The 22,564-nt window shown below is 44.5% G+C and overlaps 1 protein-coding gene across 1 annotated transcript in view; it reads right to left on the reverse strand.

Annotated features, from left to right (window-relative positions):
- The window catches only part of LOC137436421 (cyclic AMP-responsive element-binding protein 3-like protein 4), a 68,334-nt gene that overhangs the window by 21,531 nt on the left and 24,239 nt on the right, over positions 1-22,564 (reverse strand). The window contains exons 7-8 of the mRNA XM_068130187.2: positions 11,663-11,731; positions 7,454-7,538 (exon numbers count right to left, since the gene is read on the reverse strand). Coding sequence (XP_067986288.1) covers positions 7,454-7,538; positions 11,663-11,731 — 154 coding nt within the window. The remainder of the gene's footprint in view (positions 1-7,453; positions 7,539-11,662; positions 11,732-22,564) is intronic.

The raw sequence follows: 22,564 nt of genomic DNA on the forward strand, positions 1-22,564 counted from the left end.
AAGAGGAACGACAGACGCGCTTTTCATTGTGAGGCAGTTGCAGGAGAAGTACATGGAGAAGAGGAAGAAGTTGTTTCTTGGGTTTGTTGATCTGGAGAAAGCATTCGATCGGGTTCCACGCAAAGTATTGACATGGGCATTGAGGAAGTTAGGAGTGGAGGAATGGTTGATCAGAGTAGTGATGGCAATGTACAAAAGAGCGCGCACAGCTGTAAGGACGAAGGACGGGAACAGTGGTGAGTTTGAGGTGAAGGTGGGAGTGTATCAGGGGTCGGTACTAAGTCCACTACTATTTGTAGCTGTGATGGAGGTGCTGGCTCAGAACGTAAAGGGGGGTTTACCGTGGGAGTTGTTGTATGCAGATGATCTGGTGTTGATTGCGGAAAGTATGGATGGACTGAAGGAAAAGATGAACACGTGGAAGGAATGTATGGAGACAAAAGGTCTGAAGGTGAATATCGGAAAGACGGAGGTGATGGCAAGTGGTAAAGCATGTGGTGAGGTGGAAAGAACTGGGAAGTGGCCCTGTGCTGTGTGTAGGAAGGGTGTCGGAGTGAACTCCATTCAGTGTACAATGTGCGCTGAGTGGGTTCATCAAAAATGTAGTGGTCTGAGAGGGTCATTAACCAGTGTGGCAGCTACATTCAAATGTTAGGTGTGCACAGAGGGAGCTGCAGATGGAGGAAATGTTGAGTTGGATCTTGGAGACGGCGTGAAGCTGGAAGGTGTGAAAACATTTTGCTACCTCGGAGACATGCTGAATGGAGAAGGTGGATCAGACTCGGCAACGGTTGGTCGAGTGAGATGTGCATGGAAGAAGTTTCAGGAATTGAGTGGCGTGCTGATGATGAGGGGAGTGTCGTTGAAGCTGAAGGGAAAGGTGTATGCTGCACGTGTGAGAAGTGTTATGATTTATGGGAGCGAGACATGGGTAATGAACGTAGAGCAGCAACGAAGGTTGGAAAGGGTGGAAATGCGAATGGTTCGACGGATGTGCGGAGTATCGTTGAGAGAGAGGAAGACAAATGATGAATTGCGAAAGATGATGGGAATAGAGCCTGTGATTGATGCTGTGAAGAGGAACAGGTTGAGATGGTTTGGTCATGTGTTGAGGAAGGATGAAAGTGACTGGTTGAGAAGAGTGATGGAAATGAATGTAGAAGGAAGTAGAGGACTGGGAAGACCTATAAAGACTTGGCTAAAGATGGTGGAAGAAGAAATGCGGGCAAGGGGGTTAACAAGGAGAGATGCAGAAAATAGGGCAAAATGGAGAAGATTGTCATGGGGACCGCAAGGCTAACTCCCGCTCTAGCAGGGGAAATGGCCTTTAAAATGCATGTTGTTGTTGTTGTTGTTGTTGTCATGGGTCTTATTGTTGTCGCCATTACAATAAGACCCATGGTAAAAGAGAGCCATACAGCCATGCTTGTCGGGCTAGACAGGCACAGGCATGACAGGCGAAGTTGATGTCTTTTTGCAACTCTTTCAATCTTTGGAACAAAGGCCTTTCCATTCATGTCATTGTGGCCAAGCATTACACGAGGCCTTACACTAAAAATGAACTTCAAACCTGCGAGAGTTCATTTTTCTGTCATCTGGTCATCATGATCGTGACCGATGGACTGATAACACCTACAACAGTACAGAAATGTTTCGAGGCAATTCGGACCCGAACCATCTCAGACCCAGACCAGCTCGGGTCCAGACCAACTCAGACCCAAGTACCAACTTGGACCCAAGAGTTTTTTTCAGTGTGACTTATCTTAATTCTTATCATGAAGTATCATTCTTTTAGTCTTTTTTTTTTATAAATCCAAGTGGGACAAAAGTACTAATTATGGGAAAAAAATTTTTTAAAGTGAAAATGGAAAAGTAAAAGTAAATACATGTAGGCCTCAACAGTAAAATTAATTTTTTTTGGTCAGGTTTTAATTTACTTTGGTCAGGTCAATTAATTGTAAATTAATTTACAATTTAAGTAAGAAAATTAAAGAAAATTAAGTGCAGACTTTGTATCTTTGTTACAAGAGTCGATTTTTTGTTCTATTTATCAATTCCATTGTTGCTCTTTTTACAAACTGTTTAGGTCAAATATTTCGATCAGTACCATTTATAAATTCACATATGATTAAAATTAGTACAAATTGCAGTTCACATTAAAAGTATACCAGAGGAGATGAACAACCTTTTCATCAAAACCACTGAAGAAATTATATTCTATCTTGTTTTTCTGTATGGTTGTGCGATCTTTTATTAATTGCAGTGAAACAAAGAGAATTGTGGATTTATTTCTGAAATTGACTTGTATAGTATGTGTATTTATTTCAGCTTCATTCTTTTTTCTTTTTCTTTTTATGGAAGAACATTGGCAGTTAATGGCCCAATGACATCGTCACATGACGTCAAGGGGAAAGTTCAGATTGAGGTATTGGAAACTGTGAAGGGGTCTGTGTTTCCTGACTTGGCTGATCATTTTCATGAGCAAGACCTCGCAGACGAAGATGACCATGGCAGCCAGCTGGTCAAAATGATCAGTAAACTTTTTGTGCAGAGTGCTGCACTACCACGGGCGACTGTGTACAGAAAAAAAACCCACGTTTAGAGGCCATTTTTCCCCGCAAGCGGGGGTTGGCCTTTTTCGGGGACCGTGGTTGTTGTTGTTTTTTGGGTCCCCTTTTTGAAGCAATGTTTTACGGCCGGATGCCCTTCCTGCCGCCAACCCTTTTTGCCACCTTTTTACGACAAACAGGGAATTACCAGTGAACTGGTACTCAATTTGCCGACCTTGGAAGGATGACAGGCTGAGTCAACCCCCCTGGCGTTAATTCAGCGATCGACCGGGATTCGAACCCAGGATCCTAGGATCCTAAGCTGGCACCCTAGCCGCTAGCCCAACACCAGGCGACTGTGTACAGGAAAAAAAAAACAAAAAAAAAAAAACAAACAAACCACCTTTAGAGGCCATTTTTCCCCGCAAGCGGGGGTTGGCCTTTTTCGGGAACCGTGGTTGTTGTTGTTTTTCGGTCCCCTTTTTGAAGCAATGTTTTACGGCCGGATGCCCTTCCTGACGCCAACCCTTTTTGCCGCCTTTAACGACAAGCAGGGAATTACCAGTGAACTGGTACTCAATTTGCCGACCTCGGAAGGATGACAGGCTGTCTCAACCCCCCTGGCGTTAATTCAGCGATTGACCGGGATTCGAACCCAGGATCCTCGGATCCTAAGCCGGCACCCTAGCCGCTAGCCCAACACCAGGGATCGACTGTGTACAGAAAGATATGTCAAAAACAATAAAGTCTCTAAGTGGCACCAGCTTACAAAAACAATTTTGTTTCTGGATCAGTGAATGTTGTATGTTTACAAAACCTAGATTTTTTTTTCTTGGACTCCCATGAATAACATTAAGATTTTACTGGAGATATGTATCATTGTTTTCAAAAACACTGTTAGTCATATGATACATATTCTTGCATCAGGTTAATTTTGCCCTTATACCGGGCCCAGACCATCTCGGTGTACATTAAAGGATAGCAAACCTTAAAGACTTTTTTCCCCACGTATAAAAAGATGCTAGAGAAGTCTAAAACAACTACACATTTTCCCTTTGGTGTTTTCTTTAGTGGCTTTTTGACCCGAAATATATTTGTACATTTTCCATGGGCAGTACCATCTTGAGACCTGTAGCCTGGTGTTGGCTTAGCGGTTAGGGTGCCGGCTTGGGATCCTGGGGTCCTGGGTTCGAATCCCGGTCGATCGCTGAATTAACGCCAGGGGGGTTGACTCAGCCTGTCATCCTTCCGAGGTCGGCAAATTGAGTACCAGCTTGCTGGGATGAATGATCCCGGTGTGTACCCCGGTTTAGAATAGGTACACCATTTCCCTGCGCATCGTAAGAGGTGACCAAGGGTTGGCGTCAGGAAGGGCATCCGGCCATAAAAACATTGCCTCAAACAGGGAACCATGATCGTCATGGGGCCCGCAAGGCTAACCCCCACTCTAGCGGGGAAAATGGCCTTAAAACGATCATTCATTCATTCATTATTCAGTACCATCTTGAGACCCTGTGAGGTAATGGGGTCCCATCGATCCAGACTACCATTACAAGGTCAATTCTAAAACATGCCTGTAGCAACCTCACATGTGCAGCCTCAACAAAATCCAACAATCTGCTTTGGATTTTTCTTAGGTCATGTGTAGAATGGATGGGGTGTTTGTTTATTTGTTGGGGTATTTGTTTGTGGCTGGTTGGTTGGGTGGGTGGGTGGGTGGGTAGTTGAGTGGTTGGGTGGGTGGTTGATTTTGTATTTATTATTATTATTTTTTTAAATTAAGGTTTGAATTATAAATGAAGTTGCAATGAATTGAATAAAATATGAAAGTGATCTTTGTCACTGTGCCTCAGTTTTTTATGTTGCAGTTTTATACTAACAGCATATAAGTGTGATTGTGCCCGTTAGTGAGCAAAGTGAATGTCCAGATGACCGAGTATAACTTAGTTTTATCATGGGTGTGTTATAATCAACTGTTTTACACTCCATTAATAAATCGGGAAAATAGAACTTTTTTTTAGGGAAATAAATGTGTCGTTCGTTCGTGTGGTTGCCAACTTCAATCAAGATTGGTGCTTTAATGTACGATAGATAGTGGCAATGACCATATTGTTCGTTTAGATTAAAGAAAAAAGAAACAAATAATAAAAATCAACTTTAAATGGTCACTCGTTCTTAGACATAGCGTTACTGCGTTAGTGTGCTTGTTGCCCCCCAAAAACATGGTGGCCAGGTCTCCATGGTGACACGGCCAGGTTCTGTACACGGCATAGCGAGTGCGCCCTCTAGTCTATAAATGACTCGATGGATTCAGCATTCACGCCGTCTCAGGCCCTGAGGGCACATTAACAGATATTCAGCATTCACGCCGTCTCAGGCCCTGAGGGCACATTAACAGATATTCAGCATTCACGCCGTCTTAGGCCCTGAGGGCACATTAACAGATATTCAGCATTCATGTCGTCTCATGCCCTGAGGGCACAATAACTGTTAGATTCAACATTCAGGCCGTCTCATGCCCTGAGGGCAGAGGAACTGAGATTCAGCATTCAGACCTTCTTTTTCTCTTTCATAAGGCTTGTTTCCATAAACCTCTTTCAAAGACGTCACAAAAAAAAAAATCTTTCCCACCAAGGTATCCTGGTCTTCTGCCCCAATTGGATCATCGAATCATGTGCTTGTGAAGGTCAACGTTTCTCCAACCATTCTCAGAGAACACCCTCAGTGCCGGTGAGTCTGCAGTTCACTTAGACAAACTGACAAGGACTGCAAGCAGCCATCGCTCTTCAGGACTTGTCTCCTGTAATTACCTTCCCTCATATGAACTCAGCCTGGGAATTTTGCCACAGACACCTGTTTCTCCCTTAAGCACAGATTAATTCCATCTCACCTTTAGTTAGCATACCCATCCTCCTGTTCATGGTACACTGGATGCTGTGGTGAGGCAGTTTCCCTGAAACAACTTGCATTCTCCTCGTGGAAGGCAAATCCAATCGAAGATCATTCCGCAAAGCCTGCAACAAGTGTGTGTGTCTAATCTCAGGAGAGTCAGAAAACAACATCTGGCCAACCTCAAGAATTAGCTTTCAAACTTGTCTGCCTCCTCTAAAACCTGGTGACGCCTTGTTAAGCCCATTTCAAGTGTATGCTCCCATTCCATCCTGTCCCTCTCTTCAAATGGCACCACAGCCATTTCCGCTCGTGAGAAGGCTGGATGACTCAATTCTGTGTCTACTTCCAAATCTTGTGTCCCCAACCCCTCACACTCTGTAGCCACCCTACCCAGGCGTACCCAACTGCTCCTGGATTATGTGTCATTTGCACTTGAGAAGGTGGAAAAGTTTCTGGCAACTCTCAACTCTGACTATGCAATTGTACCAGATAGAATCAGCTCACATGTCCTAAAAAATCTGCTCTGCTGCTCCTCGACTTCCCCTCTCTGCCCCTTTAACCCTGACATTTGACAGACATCATCTTGCATCTGCCGCGAAATCAGCCAACATCACGACATTACATAAAAGGGGCAAAAACTGATCCCCTTAACTACAGACCTCTCAGCTTACTTCAAATCATCAGCAAGGTCATGGAATCTATCAGGTTTCATGGTTTTGGAGTCATGGAGGGAGGGAAGCCACACACACACACACACACACACACACACACACACACACACACACACACACACACACACACACACACACACACACACACACACACACACACACACACACACACACACACACACACACACACACACACACACACACACACACACACACACACACACACACACACACACACACTACAATGACAGCTATCACTGGCTCTTTGACTATACAATTACGTTTTACTCATAACTTTCGAATAAAGTGTCTTTTACGTTACCAACATTGACTTTTTTTGTTGTTGTGTTTTCAAGGTGTCAAATCTCTGTTTTAAGGAGTGTGAACTGTATCAATTTGTATCTTTGTATTTGTTTGGGGAGTGGGGGCTTCGGTAAACTACCGAGAGTTCGAGTTAATGTTAGGTTTAAAAGAAAATTAATTGTAAATAATGTATCATGGATTGCCATTTTATCTTACACTTACAAATACCACTGACTGGATACCACTTTGACACTGGCGGTCACAGACTACAGCATAGTAAAATAAATAAATAAAAATAAACCTTTTTTTACTCTTCCATGCCTGTATTGTTTTCTCTTGTTCCTGTTTAATAATAAATAAATAAATCACTCATTCACCAGCAAATAATATACGGGCCACAAAAAAAAAAAATCTGTTTCGGTGGCCCAGCGGACTATTACACCTCCATAACGCCCCCCCCCCCCACACCCCGCCGGTAGACCTCCTCAGGGCCCGATATTTTTAATGCCGTGAACAAACTTTAGTTACAACATAACAAACATCATTTGTACCAAATTTGGTCACAATCCAATCAGCGGTTTTGGAGAAGAAGTTGCAAGTGGTTATGGACCGACGGACGACGCGCCATCGCATAAGCTCCCCTGAACGTAGTTCCAGGTGAGCTAGAAATGAAAAGATCTAACAATGTAATCTGCCTTGTTGGTGTCAATCAAATAAAGATCTTTTCACAAGCTTGATTTGAAGGCCTGGTGTCCTGCACCAATAAGATAATACAAAACATTGGGGGTGCACTCAATAAAAGTGACAGGAGAGCTCTGGAGTAGTGAGTCTGTTGGTTCTGGCTCTGGGCCATTGCACACTCATCTGCGTTCAAGTCAGACATCAAAGAGAATATACCAACAACAGAGCTATCCTGCAACCAATCTAGTTTTGCAATTATATTGTGGTTGAATTAAGAATTTCAAACAAATATCGGGAAAATGTTTCTGTGATATGGGTGATATGTAGAGATTGAAATGAAGAGACACAGAAACTTGCCATGAGGCAGGTACTGGTTTGTGATGCTTTCTTCGAAGTTCTTTTCACCATCGTCTGCAAATGGGAAAGCTGAGCCAAAAGCGATCTGCAAAAAACAAGTGTGACATTAGTAAGTCATTTTCCATCGGAGATGCACTGGCCTGTCAAATCAACACGACGACGTGCTTATGAACCCATATTCAAGCAGGTCCATAAATTCCATCCATAACAAAGAAAATTAGAAAGAGCAATCAGATTGCATACCCTCGCCAGGACATGTTTGGGTGGTGTCTGTTTCGTGTTGTTTGGGATAAGGTTCGTTTTTCTATTCAAGATGGCTGCCAAACCACGTGACCATTTTTCACACACTGTGCAGCAATGGCATGAGATTTGTAAAACTTAGCATCGATAGGGTAGGCACTTTCAAAGAACCAATTTTTTGAATACATTCCTTAAATCCAATATGGCTGTCAAACCATGTGACTGATGAGGGTTTTTTTTTTCAACATTTCATAATGGAGGCACCTATGACGTCATCATTAACATATTTTATTCCCCATGGAGTTCTTTACAATGAGCCACGTCTCAATTTTTTATATTCAGCACTTTTGGAGATAGAGGTGCAAAGTTTTTCGGTTTTTCCAAGATGGCGGCCGAATCACGTGACCGATGACGTTATAATTTTCATCAAAAAATGCCACAGCAGGAGGAGCTCATATGGTGAAAATTTCGTGTCAATCGGACCAATGGTTGCAAAGAAAAGCATACTCACATTCTGTGTGGACAAACAGACAGTCAAATGAAAAATCGGTCAGAGACCGAGGACGTGCCGGCCCAAGGTGGTCGCCTGCCTCTAAATCCTGCCCAAGGTGGCCGCCTGCCCCTAAATCCGGCCCAAGGTGGTCACCTGGGTCCCCTGCCTCTAAATCCGGCCCAAGGTGGTCGCCTGGGTCCCCTGCCTCTAAATCCGGCCCAAGGTGGTCGGATGGGTCCCCTGCCTCTAAATCCGGCCCAAGGTGGTCGCCTGGGTCCCCTGCCTCTAAATCCGGCCCAAGGTGGTCGCCTGGGTCGACTGCCTCTAAATCCGGCCCTGGTTATACTGCAGAACATTTCAGCATCAAAGTCCAGAATCCAGCATGACAAATTTGTAATTGCATTGCAGTCCAAGTGCATTCGCCAACAAGGTCACTCTACTCTGGACATGCTGCTTCTGCTGTCTCAACAATGGAGGCCCTCAACGCCAAACAGGAAATCAGAGCCGGCTCCCTTGACATATCTCGTGCCTTAGGTACGGTCTGGCATCCTGCCCCTGCTCACCAAACTCTCCTCCGATGGTATCCATGGAAACCTCCACGCATGGCTTGCCAACCTCCTCTCTGGTCGCAGTCAACGTGTGGCCCTGAATGGAATTCTCTCATCTCCCTTACCTGTTCAGGCTGGAGTTCCTCAAGGCAGTGTTCTGGGCCCTGTGCTTTTTCTGATCTTCATTAATGATCTCTCCGACTCTCTGGAAAATCCTCTCCATCTCTTTGCTGATGACTCTACTCTCTGCCGCCCCATACCTCATCCCTCAGATCGGCAGTCTCCTCACTCTCTGCAGACCTGGACAAAATCAGACTGGTCAAACAAGTGGAACATGTCTTTCAATCCTGACAAATATCACACGCTCACTTTGTCTCTCTGAAAAGTTCGTCTGGACAACCCTCCCATCTACTTTCTGAACAATCCTCTCCAAGAGGTTCTGTCACTCAAGCTTTTGGGTCTCACTATCTGCCATGATCTTTCATGGGAAAACCACATTTCCAAGGTGGCCTCCAAAGCCAGTCGCCATCATGATCATCCTCCATCATGCGAAGTCCTTTCTGGGCACTTCTGAGCTCCTCACCACATACAAAGCTTTCATCCGCAGGTCAATGGCATACTGCTCTCCCCTCTGGGCTGGTGCTCCTTCCTCACAACTAGCTCGGCTTCACGCGGTTGAAACCAAAGCATTCAGAATCATTGGTATCTCCCGTGATGCATCTCATTATGAGGGCCTTTCACTCGCTCACCGCAGGCAGGTTAGTGGTCTGTCTTCTACAGACTCCTCTCTGGCCTCGCTCCCCCTGCTCTGTCCCCCAAATATTCCTTCAGGACGCACAAGATCTGCCAGCAACCCTCTTCTGGTGAATGCCAAAAATCAAGACTCTCTGCTCACCTTCACTCTTTTATTCCTCTTTTCTTCACTGGAACAAACTCCCTCACTCTCTTCAATCTCACTCCTCCCTCCAGGGGCAGCTGTTCACCACCATCTCTTATCTTCCCCCATCCAAAACCTTGATCTTTTCTACCCCCGCTAAAACACCCCAAATCCACCACTTTCAATCTCCAACTTTTTTCCTGAAATTCCTCGTTCTGTCAATTTGTTTTACTGGCAATGGTACCCGCCCTATGGGCGGGGCTTCAATTGGTATGCCCAAATGAAAAGGCAAAATATCAGAAATTGAAGGCTTTTAAAAATTTTAAACGATTTATATAAACATCCGTTAAATCATATCACATGCAGATCATCAAAATCTAAACAGTATTTGTAGAATTTCAATAAAAGCCACATCACTGTTCATATCGGTAAATATTATTCCATCGTGTTTGGAAAAACTAAAAATTTTGGAAAAATAATATAGCCTATTTTACTCGAGGGGGTCCCAGGTATACCCACCCAAAACTTCGTTGCGATCGGTTCAGCCGTTTTTGCGGTATCTGGGAACGGACGGACAGACAGACGGACATTTGGTGAATTATAGTAAGATACTGTGTACCCCTTCCCTCACCTTCCCCCACACCCCCGGCCATCTCTTTTCCACAGATCTACCGACATCCTTGTTCTCTACCTTTGTTGTGCTTGTATGTTTTCCTCTCTCTCCCCCTCTTGTGTACCGCTCCCTCTATTTATTGTATGTTTTATGGGTCTGTGCTGTTCTCGTGTGTAATGTGTTAGCTCTTACACGAGCCTCGACTCTGTATACAAAAAACAACAAAAAAACAACAATGATGATTGGCATCCAAAGGTTAAATAAAATAATACAAGTGTTACGTGCTCCTCCCCAGACCCCGGTCACGGTGTACCTCCGAGCCCCGAGAGGAGTCACGGCAGAAAGATGTGTTATTCTGTATGTCAAAGATCAATGGTGAAACCACACCAATTGTTACCAACAAACAAGTATTGTATTAAGATCACACAAGAATAACAGTACAACAACAATAGTAATCAATTGTACAACCAATATATTTTTCCTATGATGGTACCATCAGGTTCGTACAATATAACTCACTGTGCTCCAAGTGAGCGAAAAGAATAACATTCCCCAATGTCTCTATTCCGGCATCAAGCCAAAGTCGACCCGCTCCAGTGATCGTCAGAACGATGTCCAATCGAGACCAGGATCCCGTTTGGATGACAGTCACAGTCTCGCTGCCAAAGCTACACAAAGGTGCCCTCAAGGCGACTGGGAAATCACACCCTCGGGTATGGACGTTCCACGGCTCCAAATCGGCGAACCTCAGATTTCCCACTCAAAAGCCACGTTACACACGCACACCAGATTAACATCTGAATGTGGTGAAAATGGTTGAAGCGAAGTGAAAAACCTTGAGCGAGGCGCAAATCCTGCGTGACGTAAAAATGGCCAACGGCCTGTTCTCGTGGCGTAACGGCACTCTGATGATTCTCTCCGGAATCAACCGCAAAACCTGTCACGCAGGTTTATCTGTCACAGCGATAACAACTCTGTCGCAGGAATCCCTTTCCCGGGAAACCCAAAGTTCACTCGTGACCCTCGTTCGCCAACGTTCGCTCCAGACCTCGAAGCACCTCGGCTTCTTGTCCGACTCACTCGCTCCGCCTTCTCTTCCTCCTCCTCCTCTTCGTCGTTGTCCGGTTCCGGTTTCATTTAAAACATTAACTTTTTTACCTTTTGAAAATAGTAATCTCATTTTCCCTCAAACGACAACAATAATAGTACATGGAATCAAAAATGTTTACAGTGGATGAAAACCACAACAACGGAAGTGAAGAATCCGTAACAAGGCATACACGCTCGACGTTGGTGGTGGATAACAGGAATGAAACAGAGCTTGACGTTTGTTTCCTGTATGTGCATTAACAGGAAAATAGTTAACACACTCTGGAAAAGCTGGCAAACTTGACATCTTGAACAAGCAGAAAAGCTGAACAAAGAGAAACAAACTCACAGGTTCTGATTCTGTAGCTGATCCAACTTATGTTTCAAGTTCTGGTTCTGTTCATTGCAATCTGTCATACTGCAAAACAATGAGGTCAACACAGCAGCCAATCAAACACAGCTTTGTAAAAGCTCTTCAAGTTGTTCAAACAAATTAATATCGAGTCTGTAACTAACATCACTGTGTGCTTCATCACTGTGTGGGACAAAATCCCAAGTCAGCCTATTGGGTCAGCCCGTTTGGTATTCACATAATTACGAGCTTGAGTCGATGTTGCTGGGATACAAAGTTTAAATCTCATATGCAGGTAGACCTCACTTAGCATTGCAGATGCGTTCCAGACGGACACGATGTTAAGATAAACTATGTTAAGCACGATCTAGTTTCCCATAGAATTGCATGTTGTAATTAGTAATGGGTTGGGGGGAGGTTCGGAGGGGGATGTATTCTGACGATGTTATCTATCTATAATTCCATTAATCTCTGTGTGTATGTGTGTATGTGTGTATGTGTGTATGTGTGTATGTGTGTATGTTTGTCTGTGACCGCTGTTTCTCGACAACTACCGGTCCGATATACTTGAAACTTGCCAGGTATATTGCTGGGGACCCGAGGATGTGCCTTTTCAAGGTTTGAAATTAATCGGACAAGTAGTTACCGAGCTATGGCGATTTAGCCGTTCGCCGTTCGCTTTGGCGTTGTGAATGGACCAAACCATTTCATGTAAATAGAGGGGGGGGGGGGGGTGGGGGGGGGGTTCTGTGGTCGTTGCGAATGGACCAAACCATTTCATGTAAATAGAGGGGGGGGGGGATTGTCACTGTACTCGCAAGCCGTTCGCCGTTCGCTTTGGCGTTGCGAATGGACCAAAACATTTCATGAACCAAACCATTTCATGTAAATAGAGGGGGGGGGGGGATTGTCACCGTACTCGCACCCACGTACCCACGTACCCACGTACGGGCATTGCACCCACGTACGGGCATGCCCTAGTCTATCTATAATTCCAGTAATCTCTGTGTGTATGTTTGTATGTTTGTATGTATGTATGTCTGTGACCGCTGTTTCTCGACAACCACGGGTCCGATATACTTTAAACTTGCCAGGTATATTGCTGGGGACCCGAGGATGTGCCTTTTCAAGGTTTCATATTAATCGGACAAGTAGTTACCGAGCTATGTCCAAAAAACGATTCAACCAATCAGAGAGCAGCGAGCTATCACGTGTGCCGAACGTGCCGAACAGACTCTGCCTCGGACGGCACATTTGAGAGCGTATTCATTTATTTCACGTTGGCAAACTATGTTGGCGTTAAACTATGTTTTAAAACTAATTAAAACTAATTTGCGATTCTTTCGCTTTCCTGCGCGTTTGTGCACGCTATGGCGATTTCTTTACCAAACTCCGCAAGCCGTTCACTTTGGACCAAACCATTTCATGTAAATAGAGGGGGGGGGGGGGGATTGTCACCGTACTCGCAAGCCGTTCGCTTTGGACCAAACCATTTCATGTAAATAGAAGGGGGGGATATAATTTTAGATATATATATAGTACGGGCATGCCCTAGTCTATCTATAATGCCAGTAATCTCTGTGTGTATGTATGTATGTATGTATGTATGTATGTTTGTTTGTCTGTTTGTTTGTTTGTCTGTTTGTCTGTGACCGCTGTTTCTCGACAACCACGGGTCCGATATACTTTAAACTTGCCAGGTATATTGCTGGGGACCCGAGGATGTGCCTTTTCAAGGTTTCATATTAATCGGACAAGTAGTTACCGAGCTATGTCCAAAAAACGATTCAACCAATCAGAGAGCAGCGAGCTATCACGTGTGCCGAACGTGCCGAACAGACTCTGCCTCAGACGGCACATTTGAGAGCGTATTCATTTATTTCACGTTGGCAAACTATGTTGGCGTTAAACTATGTTTTAAAACTAATTAAAACTACTTTGCGATTCATCGTAACTGCGATTCGTAACTGCCGTTCGTAACTGCCGTTCGCTTTGGCTTTGCGAATGGACCAAACCATTTCATGTAAATAGAGGGGGGGGATTGTCACCGTACTCGCAAGCCGTTCGCTTTGGCTTTGCGAATGGACCAAACCATTTCATGTAAATAGAGGGGGGGGGGGGGGATATAATTTTAGATATATATATAGTACGGGCATGCCCTAGTCTATCTATAATTCCAGTAATCTCTGTATGTCTGTATGTCTGTGACCGCTGTTTCTCGACAACCACGGGTCCGATATACTTTAAACTTGCCAGGTATATTGCTGGGGACCTGAGGATGTGCCTTTTCAAGGTTTCATATTAATCGGACAAGTAGTTACCGAGCTATGTCCAAAAAACGATTCAACCAATCAGAGAGCAGCGAGCTATCACGTGTGCCGAACGTGGCGAACAGACTCTGCCTCGGACGGCACATTTGAGAGCGTATTCATTTATTTCACGTTGGCAAACTATGTTGGCGTTAAACTATGTTTTAAAACTAATTAAAACTACTTTGCGATTCATCGTAACTGCGATTCGTAACTGCCGTTCGCTTTGGCTTTGCGAATGGACCAAACCATTTCATGTAAATAGAGGGGGGGGATAGTCACCGTACTCGCAAGCCGTTCGCTTTGGCTTTGCGAATGGACCAAACCATTTCATGTAAATAGAGGGGGGGGGGGATATAATTTTAGATATATATATAGTACGGGCATGCCCTAGTCTATCTATAATTCCAGTAATCTCTGTGTGTATGTGTGTCTGTGACCGCTGTTTCTCGACAACCACGGGTCCGATATACTTGAAACTTGCCAGGTATATTGCTGGGGACCTGAGGATGTGCCTTTTCAAGGTTTCATATTAATCGGACAAGTAGTTACCGAGCTATGGCGATTTAGCCGTTCGCCGTTCGCTTTGGCTTTGCGAATGGACCAAACCATTTCATGTAAATAGAGGGGGGGGGGGGGTTCTACCGTACTCGCAAGCCGTTCGCTTTGGCTTTGCGAATGGACCAAACCATTTCATGTAAATAGAGGGGGGGGATTGTCACCGTACTCGCAAGCCGTTCGCTTTGGCTTTGCGAATGGACCAAACCATTTCATGTAAATAGAGGGGGGGGGGGGATATAATTTTAGATATATATATAGTACGGGCATGCCCTAGTATTTGTAATTATAACATCCATTAGCATCATCGACAGCATGATGCGGATTAATGTACAGTATATAGATGCTAAAATAATACAAATCTGAAAATAATTACACATATTAAATAAATTCATGATTGTTCCTTTTCAGGAGGCAAACCGTAAAAGCAAATTGGCAGATTAAATATCTAGTCTTTATGGAAGGGCAAGGTGAGAGCAGGGAACTTTCTTGCAATAAAAGACATGTTTCAGACACCAACTAGTTGCTTATTTTTCTCAACACCAGCAGAGAAAGATATACAGTCACGTGAAAAAGTAAGTACACCCCATGTAAAGTTTTGACTTTTTCAATATATTTCAACATACAGCTATTTGATCTTCATTTCAACAATATTGATAGATAAAGGTGATATAATATAACAAATATCATGAAACATTTACATTTTGTAGTCCATTGTATAATTTAAATATACATAAATGCAAATTTCGCATGTGGAATAAGTAAGTACACCCTTGGCTCTAATAGGTGGTATTGCCCCCTTTGGCAGAATCAACCTCAAGTAGGCGTTTCTTATAACTGTCTACCAGTCTCTGACGTCGACTGGGAGAAATTTTTGCCCACCCCTCCATGCAGTATTCTTTCAGCTGTGCGATGTTTGAGGGGTTTCTTGCATGCACAGCTCGTTTCAAATCCCCCCACAACATCTCGATGGGATTTATATCCGGGCTATGACTTGGCCATTCCAGAACCCTCCATTTGTTTCTTTTCAGCCATTACTTGGTGGATTTACTGGTATGTTTAGGGTCATTGTCATGTTGCAAGGTCCACCTTCGGTTGAGCTTCAACTTTCTGACAGATGGCTGCACACTATCCTCAAGCACCCTCTGGTACAATGAAGAATTCATAGTGGATTCTATGATGGTGAGCTGCCCAGGCCCTGATGCAGCAAAGCTGCCCCAAACCATAATATTTCCACCACCATGCTTTACAGTTGGTATCAGGTTCTTGTGGTCAAATGCTGTCTTTGGTTTTCGCCAAACATGTCTTCTGATACTGTGGCCAAATAGCTCTACCTTTGACTCATCTGTCCAGAGTACATTGTTCCAGAAGTGCTTGTCTTTGCCTAGGTGTTCATTGGCAAACTTTAGTCTTGTCCTGATGTTCTTTCTGGACAGCAAATGTTTCCTCCTGGCACACCTCCCATGTCGATCAAATTTGTGCAGCCTCTTTCTAATGGTAGACTCGTGCACTTTGACATCAACAGTGGCAAGAGCTACCTGAAGGTCCCGTGATGACATTCTGGGGTTCTTAGAGACTTCTTTCAGCATCTTGCAATCTGCTCTTGGGCTGAACTTGCTGGGACGGCCTGGCCTGAACAAGTTTGCAGTTGTTTGGAATCTTCTCCACTTGTAGATGATCTTCCGGACAGTCGAATGATTGATTTAAAATTGCTTGGAGATCTTTTTAAATCCCTTCCCAGACTCGTAGGCATCTATAATCTTCTTTCTGAAGGCCTCAGAGAGCTCTTTTGATCTAGGCATGGTGACGCTGCACACTTCAACAACAAACAGCAAACCAAACTAAATGTATGAGGTTTAAATAAGACAGGTTCCTCCAAGATCCTCTCTAACGATGTTCTAATATGCACCTGAGCTGGTGCACCTGATTCTAATTTTAGGTATTTGAAGTAGTGATAAATGTAGGGGTGTACTTACCTTTTCCACATGCGAAATTTGCATTTATGTTTATTTAAATTATGCAATGGACTACAAAATGTAAATGTTTCATGATATTTGTTATATTATATCACCTTTATCTGTCAATATTGTTGAAATGAAGATCAAATAGCTGTATGTTGAAATATGTTGAAAAGTCAAAACTTTACACGGGGTGTACTTACTTTTTCATGTGACTATTTCAAGATCAGGATTGGTCCCAGAAAGACATCTTGAAGGAAGCTGCTTTTGAGAGGTGGAGCAAAGGACAGTGTGCTAAAATATTGTTACTTGGAAGAGGGATAGGGGGTGGGGAGGGATGGGATCCATAGCTAGAATATGATAAGAATAGTTCCCACGGTGGCTTAGCATCCAACTCAGCCCCGGGTGTCATCTTCAGCACCACAACTGGGTCAAGGCAGCCTCCGAACGCAAGCCCACCGATATCCGAGTCACGGCACGGGCCCCAGACTATTGGGGCTCTGCTACATGGAGCGATTTTGGGCCCCGGGCCGTGGTAAGGTCGCTCCAATTGGTAAGGTCGTGACCACAAGTTCACTGAGGGCATGCCAAAAGTCCCACTTTTTCTTAACCCTCAACCTCAACATTACCTTTCCCCTTCGACTCAGCCTCTGTGTCTTTCCTTGTGGATCCATTGGTGTATTTTGTGTTAAGCAATTGTTTGTAAGTTCTCTGGGGCGGGTATATGCACATAATGGTAAAGACAAACGAATATGTGTTTCATCTGTGTTGGATTATGTGCTATTTTTGATTTTTTTATTTCCCCGCCATTTTTTCTCACTCAATCACCTCCCAACCATTTTCCGCTCTTTCATTTCTTTTCCAGCCTGTGTATTCAATTCATGAAAGTGTTGCCACGTGTATTGGTTTATCCTGCTTGTGCTTGGTCTGAGATAGTGTTCCCGGGGGCAAATGGCCCGGGACTCTAGTTCTAAGGGCAGCCTACATAATGCGGCACATAGCCTTGATTCGCTCAGCCAAATAAGTAACCACCACGTAGTCGCTGGCACGATTCCCTGTCTGCCACACTTAATTCACAAGCATGGTAAACAGACTCAGGGCGTGAAGATCCAGCCCGAGGTAAGGTTTGCAGACAGCATCTGTCATCTCTCAGGACACGCCGCTTTCTTGGAGTTACCCAGAGGTGACATCCGTAATAATATAAAACAAAAAGGAGCAACTCTGACCATAAACAAGACATTATGCTGATGCCACGTGCCTAAATTATACCCACACCACCTCCAAACTAGAATGGTGTCCATATGGCACTCACATCCTTGAAATCTGAGATTTATGGTCACAAAGAAATGAAAGCAGAGCGGCCGATCCAGTTTTCACCATTATTATGGGCCCTCACGATGACAAACTGCCAAATTGTTTATTTGTGACCATACTATGTTGGTTAAATGAAAGCGGGGATTACCGGTCCTTAAACGAGATTGTTACAGACCATTATTCCATGCCACACAATCAGGCTTTTACCACTACCCTTAATGGTGCTACAATGTTCTCCAAGGTTGATTTTTTTTTCTTTTGTATACAAGATCGAGGCTCGTGTAAGAGCTAACATTATTGACAAAAAACAAAACAAAAGAAGCACGCCACTCAGTAGAGCGCATACTCCCGCCGTGGGTTTAGTTGGAATAATACGTTTTGTTTAACATCCCCTCTCCCAAAAACAATAAATGAAAAAGAAAGTAAGCCCCAACTGTCAGAGAATTAATTTTGATATATCTCGGAATTAGAGGAGAAAAACGTCATTTAAGAATAAGAATAAAAGCTTTAATGCAGTAAAACAGAAAAAATCTTTCCCAAAAAAATTTCTGGATCCGGAATAATATCCTGAGCTTCACCAAAAACTAATCAATTCTTCCTTATCCCAAGGGCAATCATCCCACCAACTGTCATCCAAATCCATTCAGAACTTTTCCAGATATCTTGTTCACAAACATACGAACACACACACACACACGGATGGACACGATCGAATGCATTACACCCTGGCGGAAGTAATAAACCTGAAAATCGCAGAGCCAGAACTAGAAATATTTATTTGGTCTTGGAAGCCCTTGTGAGGTTTCTTCTTCTTCAGCCTCACAACCATGGGTGAATATGCGATCTTTTTAAAAAAAGTTGGAATTTTGCAAAATCTGTATTATTCGTTTGTTAATATACCTCAGCCATTGACAAATCTGGAATTATAATTTTATTTGAGGTTCAAATTAACCCGGGAGATTGTGTCAAACGATGCCTGCAAGTCTGTACATGTGATAAATCATTAATCGTCCACAGGCGAAGACTCTTCTTCTTTACGCAATAACAACTTCTAGTTTCCAGACCGTACATCCAATCATCTTCAAAGTTTGCACACTTGTTACTCTTCATGACTTCCACTACAGTGTGAAGTGTTACGTGCTCCTCCCCGACCTCTTGGTCACGGTGTACCTCTGAGCCCCAAGAGGAATCACGGCAGAAAAATGTGTTATTCTGCATGACAAAGATCAATGGAGAAGCCACCCCAATTGGTACTCACAAAAAAAATATTGTATTAAGATCACACAAGAATAACAGTACAACAATAATAGTAATCAAAAGTACAATCAATATGTCCTATGATGGTACCATCAGTTTTGTAATATATAACTCACTGTGCTCCAAGTGAGTGAAACAAGAACATCCCCAATGTCTCTTATTCCCGGCTTCAAGCCCAAAGTTGATTCGCTCCAGCGATCACCAGAACGATGTCCAATCGAGACCAGAATCCCGTGCGGATGGCAAGTACAGTCACACAGCCCAAAGCTGAAGTACAGCCCAAAGGCGCCCTCAAGGCGACTGGGAAATCACACCCTCAGGTATGCACTTTCATGGCTCACCGTCGGCAAACCGCAAATTCATCTTCAGAAGCCACGGTGCACACACACACACCAGATACGTCTGAAAGCGGTGAAAACGGCTGACGAAGCAAAGAAACCTTGCTCGACGCGCGAGTCAAAATGGCCGACGACCCGTTCTTGAGACGTAACGGCCCGGCGATAATTCTCCTCGGAATCCACCGCCAAAAACCTGACACGCAGGTTGATCGGTCACAGCGATGACAACTCTGTCGCAGGAATCCCTTTCCCGGAAACCCAAAAGTTCGCTCGTGACTCTGCTCGCCAATGTTCGCTCCAGACCGCAAGTAGCTTGGCTCCTTCTTGTCCGACTCTCTTCTTCCTCTTCGTCGTCCGGTTCCCGATCCGGTTTCCTGTTTCTTTTAACATTAACTTTTTTACCTTTCGAAAACAGTTCATGGACAATAAACCTTTTGAAAACTATAATAGTAAATGGAACCAGAAATATTTACAGTGGATGCAAACCACCACAACGGAAGTGACGAATCCGTAACAGAAGTTTCACGTCGATCAATGAAGTGGTTCATTGAGATATGAATGTTTTTATTATTTGCGTTTAATTAACGACGTCTGCCAAACCACGTGACCTATCGCAAATTCCAAAAGGACATTTTAGTAGACTGATATGCTGAACAGACCTGTGAGGTCTCCCCTCGATTGGATCACAAATGAGGGAGGAGCTAGGTTTTAAAGGTTTGTACTTTAAAACGTCATAACTCTGAAACCATGTGATGCATGACGTCATGCTCACTGACTTTTTTTGTTCGTCATGTGTATGCGATTCTGCCTGCAAAGTTTGGCCTCGATCTGTTCAGGCATTTTGGAGAAAATCGGGTTTTAGTGTTTTCCACTCAAAACAATATGGCGGCCGAACCACGTGACCTGTGACGTCATATTTGCCATTAAAATATTCTACAGAGTGAGTCCCTCCTATGTTGAAAATTTGCTCTCAATCGGTCCAATTATTGCAGAGAAAATGTTTTTTAAAGGAAAACAGAAAAAAAAATTCCTCATAAAAATTCCTGGATCTGGAATAATATTGTTGCGGATATGGGATTTGGCCTCCATATCCGCTTGTAAATATTCCCCTATTTCCCCAATACTCCCCAACTATCCCCAATCCCCCATTCCCTAGTCCCATTGTCTGTAAACAACACTCTGTAGAACCGACCTTCCCCTTTTTCCCCCATTAAATGTCGTACCCAGGTCCACCGCATCTCACGTAGACAACTTTCGGACATCTTGCTAGTTATTCTTAGTCTATGTCAGTTAAGGACTCGTTTCCATTAATTCTGACTCTTCGTTGCACCAGAATGTGATTGTATGGCACCAGTAGTGAGTTTAGGACCTCCCAATACCTCCCCACAACCTCATCTCCGCATCCTCCCATCATCTCAAGCTACAACAACAACTACAACAACAGAGGGGGGCGGCGCGGTGACGGCGCGGGGAGTGGGCGTCCTCAGTCCGGCTTGGTTAGCCGCCATTGCCCATGCGCCGACGGGGTTACCACGAAGGGGCTGCCTGTCGGCCCCTCGTCAAGGGCGGAGCCCGGTAACCCCCGCACCCAATAAGAAGCAACGGGCCGATTCCATCTGGGGCGGAGCTAACGAGCCGAGGGCGTGTCACTCCCCGCCGGATATACGCAGCGACTTACCGGACGTGAGGTCAGATGCGCCCCCAGCTTGGAGAGAGAAGTTGCCACCTCCGAGCGCTGAATACCTCCCCGCATCTCTGGACCGGACCGGGTCGATTTTGCCCCTGAGCCAAGGTGCACCTTGAGCCATCGACTACCTGCCTTTCCTTGCCATCAATCCCCGTGTGAGTCAGTTTTGTCCTGTTTATCTGTCGTCTGTCGGGGCTACTATAAGACCGTAATTAAGTGCCTATCTTTCTATGCTGTCTCTCTCATCCCTGTAATCTAAACATTCCGCAATATTATAACCTCCTCCGGAGGTCTTGAGAACTGTACCCCTGGTGTCGTGTCATTTTAACCCAGCCGCTGTGTCCTTTCCTCAATTGATTTAGCGTAGCGCGACTCGGCCAAGGTTCGAGTATAATCGGGTAACTTGTGCGAACATGGCGGCCATTCCGCTCGGCCCACCATAACATCAAAGTCGTGTCCGTAACAATATCCTAAGCTTCACCAAAAACGAAACAATTCTTCCTTATCCCAAGGGCAATCATCCCACCAACTTTCATCCAAATCCGTTCAGAACTTTTCCAGATATCTTGTGTGCGCACGCACACACGCACACACACGCACACACACACACACACACACACACACACACACACACACACACACACGTAAGACGAAACAAAGGGAGAGGGAGACAAGATGGGGAGAGAGGGGGAAGCACACAAGTACAACATTTGAGAGCAGCGACATCGGGAGATCTGTGGGAGGTAGAGGGCTTGGAGGAAGCATGTGAAGGGGAGTGGTGGGGTAAGAGGTAAAAAAAAAAAAATTAAAAAAACCACATGGACACTGCTCGCACTTTCAGGAAAGAAGTCTATTTCAGAAAAGTTGATCTGGGGTGAATTAACAGGGGTAGAAAAGATCAAGGTTTGGGATTGGGATTGGGGAAGATAAGACATGGTGGTGAACAGCTGTTTTAAAGACCTGGAGGGAGGAGTGGGATTGAAGGGAGTGGGGGAGTTTGTTCCAGAGGCGGGAGAAAAGCGGGATGAAAGAGTGAAGGTGAGCAGAGAGTCTTGATTTTGGCAGTTTCACCAGAAGAGGGTTGCAGGCAGATCTTGTGCGACCTGCAGGAGTACTTGGAGGACAGAGCACAGGCAGGGAGGGTTGTCCAGACAATCTTTTCGAAGAGACATAGTGAGAGTGTGAGATTTGTCAGGATTGAAAGGCATGTTCCACTTGTTTGACCAGTCTGATTTTGACCAGGTCTGCAGAGAGTCAGGAGGCTGCGGACTGCCGATCTGAGGGATGAGGTATGGAGCGGCAGAGAGTGGAGTCATCAGCAAAGAGATAGAGAGGATTTTCCAGAGAGTCGGAGAGATCATTGATAAAGACCAGAAAAAGCACAGGGCCCAGCACACTTCCTTGGGGAACTCCAGCCTGAACAGGAAGGGGAGATGAGAGAAATCTATTCAGGGCCACATGTTGACTACGACCAGAGA

This window comes from Myxine glutinosa, chromosome 11 (genome assembly GCF_964187855.1).
Source record: "Myxine glutinosa chromosome 11, kmMyxGlut1.1, whole genome shotgun sequence".
Lineage (NCBI taxonomy): Eukaryota > Metazoa > Chordata > Myxini > Myxiniformes > Myxinidae > Myxine > Myxine glutinosa.